General features: G+C 35.1%; 1 protein-coding gene across 5 annotated transcripts in view; it reads left to right on the top strand.

The window, feature by feature from the left end:
* The window catches only part of Vap33 (VAMP-associated protein 33kDa), a 33972-nt gene that overhangs the window by 7090 nt on the left and 14206 nt on the right, over nt 1–12676 (top strand). For all 5 annotated transcript variants that reach the window (XR_014132144.1, XR_014132143.1, XM_081764510.1 and 2 more), the window contains exons 2-4: nt 113–265; nt 7332–7435; nt 10301–10468. Coding sequence is in view for 3 of the 5 variants with exons in the window: in XM_081764510.1 (XP_081620636.1) it covers nt 113–265; nt 7332–7435; nt 10301–10468 (425 nt within the window). In the remaining 2 variants the exon portion in view is untranslated. The remainder of the gene's footprint in view (nt 1–112; nt 266–7331; nt 7436–10300; nt 10469–12676) is intronic.

Genomic DNA, 12676 nt, shown 5'->3' with positions numbered 1-12676 from the left:
TTAACAGTTTCTGGAAAGAAAGTATTAACATATAGTGGCATGAAAAACAGAATGTTTGGAAGATGTATAGGGTAGAAGTCATAATTTAACAAACGTGTTTATTATTTTATAGGTCCCTTCACAACTCCAGTTACTTCTTACATGAAGTTAGCGAATCCGTCAGATAAGAAAGTTTGTTTTAAGATTAAAACTACAGCACCAAAGAAATACTGCGTTCGACCGAATTCAGGCATTTTGGAACCCAGAGCTTTTGTAGATATAGCAGGTAAGTGTGTTTCGTTGTAGCAGAACAGTTCATAACTTGTAATATATATATACAGGGTGGTTCAGTAATGTTGGACAGCCCTGAACAAATCGGAAATCAGAAGAGATATTAGCAAGAGTGTGGTGGATCCAGATACTTGTGGAAGGGGGACGTCTTTTGAGGTACCACACAATGTTACCAGGTCAACAGTGTTGCCAGCTCAGTACAAAGTTGTATTTTTTTAAATGGAACATATAGAAGTTTATGCCATCAAAAGAATTAGTACAGAATGTGAATACCAACAAGTGAAACCGCACCTGTCAGTGTTGCCAAATAAGGAAGTTATAAAGCTTCAAAGGTCAAGAAATTAAAGTGTCCGTAGAGCAAAACTAGCAAAAAGGCAAGAAAAATAATACTACGGAATGAAAAGAAGTAACCGAAAGAGTAAACCAAAGAACGCACAGCATCCAGTGAGTAACAGGGTTGCCACAGCAAAGGGGGAAAAATTGAAAATTTTGCAGTTGCTATAGGAGGAAAAGTGCCCATATGACATAATGCTGGAAACACCATAGAAAGTTTATGTAAGATTCAGGAATCCTAATAGCGTTTGTTCGAAAGCGATATCTCTAACCGTTTTCGAGATACACCAATGGTGTGCGGGGTTTGCAACACTGCATAATTGATTTGACGATTAGACCCGTGCAGTTCTTACATTTTGTTGGGCGTATCATTTCCATTACTCGTTCCTGTAGTTTGGAGGGCGAGGGAATTATTATGCAGTGTTGCAAACTCCGCACACCGTTGGTGTATCTCGGAAACGGTTAGAGATATCGCTTTCGAACAAACGCTATTAGGATTCCTGAATCTTACATAGACTTTCTATGGTGTTTCCAGCATTATGTCATATGGGCACTTTTCCTCCTATAGCAACTGCAAAATTTTCATTTTTTTCCCCCTTTGCTGTGGCAACCCTGTTACTCACTGGATGCTGTGCGTTCTTTGGTTTACTCTTTCGGTTACTTCTTTTCATTCCGTAGTATTATTTTTCTTGCCTTTTTGCTAGTTTTGCTCTACGGACACTTTAATTTCTTGACCTTTGAAGCTTTATAACTTCCTTATTTGGCAACACTGACAGGTGCGGTTTCGCTTGTTGGTATTCACATTCTGTACTAATTCTTTTGATGGCATAAACTTCTATATGTCCCATTTAAAAAAATACAACTTTGTACTGGGCTGGCAACACTGTTGACCTGGTAACAATGTGTGGTACCTCAAAAGACGTCCCCCTTCCACAAGTATCTGGATCCACCAAACTCTTGCTAATATCTCTTCTGGTTTCCGATTTATTCAGGGCTGTCCAACATTACTGAACCACCCTGTATATATATATATATATATTATACAGGCTTATTAATTTCAAAACCGACAGCGTTTGGGAGGTGATTCCTGACACCAAGACAAGACAACGCATAGACCAACCTGGGTGCACAAATGCTTTCTTTTGGAGTTATAGGCTGCCGAAAACGTGAGCAAATTAACTTTAAATGTCCATAGCTCCAAAACTAGTGGACCTATCGCAGTCGGGTCAAGTGTCCTAGCCATGTTTCGGAATCCTAAGGTACGCAACAATTTTTATAGAGGCAGTTTGGTTACGAGCATATAATTTCAAGTACTCGCGGAAGTACCAGAGGATTCTGAAACATGGATATTTGGACAGAACACATACTTGTTCCTAAGTAGTCTTGACCCGACTGTGGTAGGTCCCATAGTTTTGGAGCTATGGACCTTTAAAGATCATTTTTGTCACGTTTTCGGCAGCCTATGACTCGGAAAGGAAGCATTTGTGCACCCAGGTTGGTCTATACTTTTTGTCTTATCTTGATGTCAGGAATTACCTCCCTAACGTTGTCGGTGTTGTTTTGAAACACCCGATATATACATATATATATAATATAACTGGTCTTGTATGAATATCCAGGTCATTGTTATCAAGGGTTGTAGGACTCCTATAACAACCTATCGGACAGTTGTATCATGAGTCAAGGCGTTTCATTCAAACTGAGAAGAGTCGGTAGATTCAGTCAGTACCAGTTGTTCTTCCGACTGATAAGCAGGTGGAGTTAGTGCGAGATATCTTTGAAATTATCATCACTTAGGCTGTGAGGGAGTATCTGTTAAAATTTGCCTGAGTCATCAAACTGTGTGGAATGTACTGAAGAATCGCTGTACGCTTGAATCGTCACCTCGCGGAAATCTAGAAGTGGCTTCGGTAGATAGTCTCCATCTGGACAGACAACCGCATAGAAGGGAATGAATTCGTACAACGTAGGTTTCCTTGCCCCAAATTTAATCTCAGATCTTTCATAAGAATTTTCAACAAACTCTACTAAATATAGTAAAGAGGATCACGTATAACTTCCATGTAGAATATGGATTACCACCGTTAAAGTCACCATTACTTGTTAAGATGATAACGGATTGACTCCATTAACGAACTCTGCTGAGATAATTTCTCTAGCTATCGATTGCATAAAATAGAACTCAGCAATTCGCGTAGATATGGAATATAGGTGGCCGCCGTTAAGTGTTAAAATATTAACGGATTGACTTCATTAACGAACTCGACCGAGATAATTTCTCTAGCTATCGATTGCAAAGAGCATAATTCAGAAACTCGCGTTTGTTCAAGGTTTATAGTAGGGAGTAACGGACGTACGTACGAACAGCAGTCTTTATATACGACTGTGTGATTCTAAAAGAAACGTTTCTCTGAAACTTTGAATGATAAACGGGGTAAATAACAAGTTCAATAATATACAAAGATTGAAAGATATCTTTACTCTTTGTATATGATTAATTTCTATTTTTGCTGTGTGCATTATCTTAACATCGTGTTTCTTATGTTTACTTTCAAATAAATTTCTGGATCAATCAGAATAAGCTGAGCGGAAATCAAATCTTGTGTTGAAGTAGAGATGTGGTAAAAATCTGTTGGTAACAAGATTGCGATATATGCAAAACGTGTTCTAAGAAAATTTCTCATATAATAAACAATCATACTCCCAGTAGTAGGGTAGAACTAGTAATGCTGATTTTGTACTTACACAGTTAATGCACTTAAGCGTTCTTTTAGGTACAAAGAAATTCAGACAAGATGAGTTAGTGTTTTTCAGTTCTGAATTTGTCCTTCAAGTACCTATTTATTATGGCGTAATAACTAGCACTGTTGTGAGTCGATTCTACATCAAAGTGTAGGTAAACTAGCATCAGGTGAGCGTAAATGGAATTTTCTTTTGGGCTGAGAGAGATTGAAGTTCTTACACCACTATTACCATAATAGTTGTAATGGAGAGTCAAATAAAATACTGAGAGGGTTTATTTTATACTAATCTGGACTATGTAGTTAGCCACCATAGATATTAAAAGACAAATAGGAACAGCTCAAATGTCAACTGCGAAGAGCATGCTGTTCGAATCACTTGAGTATTAAGGATTTCCGTTCATTATCTTATTCTTAGACCGCGTTGCCGCACACACACACACACAATAAAAAAAAAACTTGAAACCCTGCAATATTTCTCTATATAAACAGTCTTGAAAGGGCCATAAAGCTTTTTATTTATTTATTTATTTATTTATTTATTTATTTATTTTTCAGCTTGCAAAGAGTCAAAACATATGCAACTTTCTGGGTCGTCTTGCTTGCTATCTGCTATCTCCCTCCCACTGATATAAAGAAGAAACTAGTTTTGCCGCTTCCGAAACAAATGTTTCTTTTGGATAGGGAGGGGAAGCACGCCAAAATACATTTTTAATGAGGAGGTTCACTATTTGTCCACTAGAGTGCAATGCTAAATGGGTGGAGATATCTTTCTTGGTTTCAGAAAGTTGAAAATGTAAACAGTAAATAGAAAGATCGAGCTGCAAGATTGTTTTTTATGACAGCTACAAGATTCATGTAAAATGGCAACCCAGCTTTAAATAATAGTAATAATGATAAAAATGGGGGAATGATTTTATGAACAATGAAGATAGGTCTTTATTTCTGTAACAAAGATGGAGACATATTGCTGGAAGAAAAGATATTCTCAACTTCCAAATAACTCGCCGAGAAAGAATCGAATGTAGTTGGAAAATGGGTTTTCCTTGGCAGCGAAGAAGTGAGTGATAGCGTTTAATTTTCCTAACATGCTCTACTCACCAAATATGATAAATCTTTTCTTAATGCCTAATGTCACAATTTTTATGGCGCACACAACTAGAGGATCCAACACTATATTACAGCACGTGCATTTGTTTCAGATATGAAACTAAAAACGAATATAATAAAACTATATATACTAAACGTCAAATTTTCGCCGAAAGCTGTCGTCATTTTCAAGAATTAGGTTAAGGTAGGGAGTCTGGAAATTACATAATGTCTATTGACATGGAAAATTTGGAGAAAAACAAAACTATAATTTACCTAGAATTTATTTTTGTACCTGAAAATCCTGGATTCCATAAACTGGATTTTTTTCCAAATTAACTATGTTCACTACGTATGTCTACTTTCCTTAGGGACATAAAGTTTTGTACGTAGATGACGACTACGGGGATATCTGGGCTCTCTGTCACTGTTCCCACTTGCTTGTTACAGACCTTTTGTGTGTGTATATATATATATTTATCTTTTCTGTGACAGCCAAAGACCTGGAAAGTTTTGAGGTGTAACAGGGTGTCTATCGGGCACGAAATCAGAAAACGGTCATGAAAGTCACGAAATTTAGCTTTTGGGTTATGATTTTTAATTGTACAAATGTAAGTTACGTTATAATAAAGTTACGTTTCTATCGCATGGATGAAAATTCGACCTAATTCGCACCCAAATTCGCTCTTGAAAGTGTTAGGAAATTTTGTTTTGTAAAGAAGAGGTCACGAAATTCCATTTTGGAATTTTAGTAGACATGCTGTGTAATTTCTATGTATTACTTTTTAAATAACATTATTATTTAATTTTAATAACTTGATGTTAAACTATTTTGTTTATTACAAACTAAATACGACTATTATTTAAATAGTAGTTCACAGGATTCCAAGGCAACATTATAAGTAATCAGGGTGTCTTATCGGTTACGAAATCAGAAAACGGTCATGAAGGTGAAGAAAAAGTCACGAAATGTACAAATATAAGTATAGACTGGAGAATTTTATTCTATAAAACGTCAAAATTCACCACTAAAAGTGTCTATGGTCGGCTTTAGACGCTACCAAATCGCAAGCAAAGCACGCTTCTATCGCATGCATGAAAATTCGGTCCAATTCGCTCTTGAGAATGTTACTAAATTTTATGGTTTGGGAAAGAAAAAGTCACGAAAATTCATTTTGGAATTTTAGTTGACACCCTGGTAATAAAATGCAGTTGAGTTTGTTCCTCTAGTTGCTACCTCAACTTAGATTTTGAGGAAAATGTTATTCTAGCAACACTATAATTTCTATGGATAGCAACACTGAAAATTCTTCAGGTTCATATTTTCTATTGTAGAATAACATTATCTATGATTGTGGTAAATTACATTTCATTATCTCCTTTCACTTACGAAAAACAAGCAAAAAAAATGGTAAATTTTGTATTATTTTTAGTATGTCAGACACTAGCGAGGAAATTAAAAGTTTTAGACAAGCTCGCTCCTTTTATGCATGTGAGAGATTAACTTAAAGGCTGTGAAGAACATTTAAACTTAAGTAAGGTAGTATCTGAAAAAGTGCTGTTATATGGACTAATTGTTTGTAAGACCGTACGTATAGTACATAAATTTGGATGCCGAATAATTATTACGTCATAAACCTGGCACCCAAATTTCTACTGCACAAGAAAAGGTTTGGAAACCGTTATTAATTTATTTAATAGCATTTTGTAAATATCTCTTGGCAAATTTTTACTTTGACTCAAACAGTGACTTCAACCGATTCATCTGATCCGGTTCCCGGAGCAGTTTAGGAATCATTCCTGAACTGCTCCCGGAACCGGATCAGATGAATCGCTTACAGTTACTAACACAGTGAAAGTAATGTACGATGTTAAGAATTATACTATAAGTACAAGGGCCAAAATGTTACTAAACATCAATTTAGGTGAAGCGGTGACTCAATTTTGGGATCTAAATGGGGGACTACCGCCCCCCAAACCCCCCGCTCAAGTACCATAAAAACAACAATAAATAATCAAACCACTACTATAAACCTAATTTAGAAGCAGAAAACAAATCAAGAATAAAAGTAATATAAATTAAAAAAATGAAAACACTCACCGCTAATGATAGACATATCCAGCATGCCGTAAAAATTGAAAATATCGCTCTCCAAGTGACAATGAAAAATGTTCCTTTCCGCACAGACGTTGATTTATTGAACCGAGCACATTTGCTATTATTACAAACAAGGAAAACCAATAAACGCCCACTTCTCCCATACTTCGGAAGTAACTTCAGCCTTCGACAAACAACCATCACATGTTTTCTTAAACTCAATTAAACCACATAGTGCCGCAAAGCGATATGAGTTAATATCCGAATCTAATACAAACTTATTTAAAAACGACAAGTTCAAATTCTTTGTATTAAATTCATGAAACGGTTTCTCAATTGCATTTGCTAACTCGATCGTCGCCATGAAACGAAAATTCAATTACGCGCTTCCCGCATGCCACCAGCAATAGCACACACATACAAGCAGACAGAACATGTGACATCATACTTACAAACTACCATATGACTGTACAGAGACACCTAGTGGGAAAAATATGAACTAAGACGTCACACCAAAGGCACGAACAGTTCCAACAAGTGACTCACGCAGAAACAGTTCTAGGAAGTGACTGAACCTATGAAAACCGATTAAAGTCACAGTTTGAGTCAAAGTAAAGCCTTGCCTATCTCTTTTATAAAATAATAATAAAAATACACTTCTGATACTCGTCATTGTCTTGTAAGTTATTTAGAAAAAAATTAAAAGTGAGCATAGAGGAGAGCTACAATAATGTAGTGTATGAGACTCTTTCTTTATTGTTCGTTTTTATGCTAATCTTGAAATTTTTCTTTCATTGTAGTAAGTCTACAGCCATTCGACTTCGATCCAAATGAGAAAAATAAACATAAATTTATGGTACAAACGATGATAGCACCTGATGGAGATATTAATATGGAATCCCTGGTATGTATATACACTATGTGTACAGGGTGTTTCGTAATGAAAATCGGAGTTTTTAAGGCTTTGTAATAGTAGTTGCAATTAATTTACTATTATAAATAATGCATAAAATGAAAGAGCAACTCAAATAGTTTTGCACGCATGTGTGCGCATACACTGTTTCCTTTGTCTGCCGTTAGAAAGCGCTAGTAGCAAAGATGGGGACTAGTGAGCAAAAAGTGTTTTTACGTTTTGCAGAGACTGAATCCGTGGTTACAGTGTAACCGTCTGTGTGGAGAATTTTAAGGAGACTCTTACAACTATATCCTTACTGTTTGCAGTTGCTACAGGCTCTAAAGCCTACAGACTACGTTTTACGTGCCAACTTTGCAAATGAAATGTTGCTACATGACGAAGATTTTCTGGATCGTGTCCTCTTCAATGATGAATTAATATTTCATCTAAGTGCGATATGAAACTCATAATGTTCAGATCTGGAGGTTAACAAATCCTCAAGATGATACAATTGCAGCGAGATTCCCCTAAATTGAATGTGTTTTGTAGCATATCCTGGCGAAAAGTTTATGGGCCTTTCTCACCTATCGACTTGATGTGTGGCGTGTGTCGAATGGTGGTCACATTGAACACTTGCAGCAGGAACTGAGTTGCTCTTTCATTTGATGTATTGTTTATAATTGTATGTTAAATGTAATAAATACTACAGAACCTTAAAGCTCCAATATACATTTTGGTGTATCCTGTATAATGATATACATTAAAGATACTAAATAAGACGTTTTGCTTGCAAGTCAGAAACGGCTAATCCATGGAGAATAAGGGCCAGAATAAAGTACGTTGTAGAAAGGGAGGTATGCTCTGAGTCACTGTCGCCCATTTTGAATGTTTTGACCAAAGAGTATTTGATCCAAGTCAGACGAGCATTGACAGCAAAGAATTAGTACAGAGAAATCTGTAGAAAGAACAACTAAAGAGATAATGAAAGGAAGGATGTGCGAAAATTGGTAATAAAGTTAAATGTGAAATAGTGCAAGTTAAGCAAGTAGCAAAATTCATGCGAAAAACTGGTATGACAAACTGTGAGAATAAAACAGGATGGGTATAATCAAGGTTGTAATTGTTTGTCCTCTGGAAGACAATTATAACTACAATTCCACAGTTGTTCACCCGTGGTTCGGAATGTTAAAACGAAGATTTATTGGCAATTTGAATTGTTAAAAAAAAAAAAAAAAAAAAAAATCCACAAAACTTAGAGATTATAATTTTAAATATTAATTTAAAATATTTAACGATTATGTATAAAATGCCCTTTCGATCATGATTAACTTATAATTCGTCGTTACACTTTTCCACACTATTTGCATTTTTTGAAGGGGGGAGTGAGAGATTCCTTGAAGTGAGTCCAAGGAATTACTTCATAGCGAAGAGGTTATTGCAGATGTGGATTCTTGATGACCTATAGCATGAAATCAATTTTAGTATGCAGTTTTCGGCATACACAATATTCTACAGGAGAGGATAACTAGTGGATATTCCTTCTTAATACATATGCACACTGTTCGTTCTCAGGGTAGCTGATGTGTTGTTCTTTCAACAGGAAAAATCCCAAAGGCTTTACGGTAGTTTATTCAAATACTCAGGATAAGCAAACGCAATTGTGGAATATAAAATACTCAGTATAAGCAAATTGTGTGTATATATAAAACATATAGAAACGATGCTCGAAGTAAAATATTTAGTTGCAGCAACATTAATTCTGTTATCGGAGCACTACGATTCGTGAGAGAATTGCTGATTTCAGTTTCTCAAACCTATAAATGTTGCTAACTAACTAAATGAAAATGTCCAAAAACTCACTAAATATTTATAAACGCCATGCATATAAGAGTGCTTAGTTCAAATAAACGGTAATTAGCAATAGTGTCAACTGTGTACTGATGCCTGTCCGTCTTGGTCGCACCTGGTACTATGAAAATAGAATTGAAATGAAAGACTGTTTTGTTCTGTTAGTTACGACGATTAAAGGAAATTTGTTTCTCATCAGTTCCAGCAATAACCAACAATAAGTTGTTGTTTTTTTTTTTTCTTCTAGAACATAAAAATACATTAAAATGGATTTTTCCTTAAGTTGCCTTGTATAGTCGGTGACAGAAGAGTGTATATAACCGGGAAGCGGTTATAAAGTAATAAAATTTTAATAATAATTTATTTGGCTTTAGGTATGTTTTACTAGCATGTAAGTTCCTTTTTAAGCAGTTGGGTTTACCAAAACTCCTTCATTTATTTACCCTGTCTCTCCGTTTGGGAGACAAAAATCTCAGGAACTGCGCGATGAATCGCCATCAACTTTGGCCAGGATGTAGATGGTTAAACGTTAGGAATTGAGTTTGTCAATAAAATTGGTATACAAGTCGAAAATGGTAGAAATAAACTTTATATATATAGAATAGTGGTAGAAATAAAATAGCTCTTTCTTTCTTCATTAATTCATTCATTTGTTTGTTTGTTTCGGCATTTTAATAGTCTGGAATAAAATGTATAAACGTAAAATTCTTGGGTTCGAATTGTAATCGAATTTCGAAAGCAAGTGGGATTTATTCAGTGGATGTAGTTGAATAATGAGCATTTTTGTTCTGTTCAGAAGAGATGTCAAGTTTGAATACCATAATCAGTTAACCTGACAGGTTTTGCCTTAGGTTTTTCTGGCTCTCTGTCGTGAGAATCCTGGTATATTACGTTATAAAAGGCAGAATTTGTGTGAAGTAAGAATTACTTCAAAGCCGTAACTAGTACTATATTAATAAATAATTGTATTTTTATTCGTAATTTTGGACATTGTAATATTTTAATTTGTGTCTGTATCTTTAATAGTGGAAGGAGGTGAATCCTGAAAATTTAATGGATTCAAAATTAAAATGTGTATTTGAACTGCCAATGGACCCGGCAGCAGCACAGGAAAATAGCGTAGATGCCAAAGATGGTGGCGTTCTTGAAGATAAACCAAAAAGGATTGGAGATACTCAGAAGTCCTCACCAAAGGTAAGAACAATGCTTTTTTTCAGATAAAATACTAAACCATTTATGATGGAGAGTTATCACAAGCAATCTACCATCACTGACAAGTGATTTTCCTTAAACTGAAAAGTAATTATGCACTCTGATCCACTAAGAATAATCTATTATAACATTAATCCTTCAACCGCAATCTAATTCTTCCTCAGAATACATTCTCTCCTAAACTTGTTCCTCAACGTGAATTGAACTAATTTTCTCCGTTAGTGTAAGTCGCTTGAAGATATAAATACAAAAGATACTGCAATGTAGACAAGAATAAGGTAAGTTCCTTTTGAGTTCAAATAATGTCTTTCGTACTTGCGTGTTTTACCCAGCGACTATGTAGGTATCACATTAAAGAGAGTATTTCGAATGTTAAAGTAATAATTCCGTTTTGGTCAATTAATATGGCCAACCAAAGACATATAATCCATGACTGTGGGTTTTCTCCCACATTTTCATTCCTCCAGTTCATTCATAATCGTTCATTTCCTAAATGACATACCCATGGGACGTAAACATAAAAAAGCTTTTTCAGAGACATATAAGGAAGGGATGTCCGTTAGACTTATAATCTTGAATTATCTTTTAGTTAAATAGTTCGTATATATACAAAAGTAAATATTTCGTTAAAACTGAGTCACTTCTTATTACAGACATGGCTTCCCTATTCCTTTAGATCAGCATTTCACTATCAATTACTAGGGAACTATTAACGATACACGAAAATCTTACCTTTGAAAAGGCTGGATTATGGCATTAAAATTAGTAGAAACCTTGAACCAATTAATTTGAAAACATGGCTTAAAGGACTAGGGTTTAGATTTGTGGGCTTCCGGCATCTATGGCCATTTAGCCCGTCGCATATGAGGGCTGACGTCCCTCGGCAATCACACCCAGGAAAAGGGAAAAAAGAAAGAAAGGATTGAAGAAGAAAGGAACCGGCCTGGGACCTATATGTTAGGTACCATCCCGGCATTCGCCTGATGTGAGTGAGGAAACCCTCATTCAGGATGGCTGGCCCAAAAAAGCTTTTTACACTTTTTCGACCGAGTGCTCCCACCGGATGACTTAAAGGAATTATTTGCGTAATATGCTTTATTTGTTCCGTGTTATGCAAAACGGCGTTGTTCGAGATCTATTTTTCAATGTTTTTAAAATGAATTTGTTCAGCACAAAAATTTAAGATGATAAATAATAATGAATATTTGGTTATTTTTACAATTTAAATTACACACATATTGTCAAGCCGTAAAAATCTGTAGTAATAAGAACCGTGTTAGGCAAAGTATTGCTGCACTGAATCACAAGGGCCATGGGTAGTCTCCTGTTTCCGTTCTTCGAGTATAATGTCCTTCATCACTTCGAATTAGAATTTTTGTGAGGTGTTCCTTAACTTAGTTATTTTGGAACATTTTTTTAATGATCTCTGTTACAATGACAAATGAGAAAATCAATCAGTTCATTTTTTTAAAAAGTTTTTACTATACAGGAAAATTAAATTCCACAGAGAATTTATTTACAAAACCATTGGTCGTTCAGCTTTAATATTATTGTATCTGAAATCGGAAAAAACTATAGAATAAGTGAAATTTGTGAATTAGTCTGTTACCCTATAAGGTTAATTAAGAAATAGTTGGGAAAAATTAGAAGCTGTAATTCCATGCCAAACAAGGAAAGGTAAAAAAAATAAAATTAAAAAATATATAAATATCAAAAAGTTTCATTCCATAAATTATAGATTGAAAAAGATCTTTCAAAAAAGTTTATTTAAATATGGCCGTGAAATCGAGGAAAAATGTAAGAGAAACACAACAGAATACAGCTATTTTACGGACAATTTACAAAATGATGATTAAGAAGTTCCTTGTACCTATAGGGGAGAAAAGAAATTAAAATAATCAGAATTAAAGAATCTGTAATGGTTTGCAACAAAAAAAAAAAAAAAAAAGTCAGTTTGTGTATTGTACAGTCTGTAAAATCACGAAACGAAGTTCTATTTATATCGGACAATTATCTAGAGAGTTTAGGTATGGAGGCTTTTTACTGAAACAGAGAGACCGGAATTAAATTTGGATAAGGGTTAGGCCGCAATTTTACTTTTTTTCCCCTCTCTTTCTTTCTTTCTTTCTTTCTTCGAAAATAGGTGTATTGCCAAGCAGAATCACAGGAGAACATGAGAGACTACCTCCG

This window comes from Thermobia domestica, chromosome 7 (assembly GCF_964235325.1).
Source record: "Thermobia domestica chromosome 7, izTheDome1.hap1.1, whole genome shotgun sequence".
Classification (NCBI taxonomy): Eukaryota; Metazoa; Arthropoda; class Insecta; order Zygentoma; family Lepismatidae; genus Thermobia; species Thermobia domestica.
The sequence above is the reverse complement of the archived record's forward strand: the minus strand, read 5'-3'. Positions and strand labels throughout refer to the sequence as shown.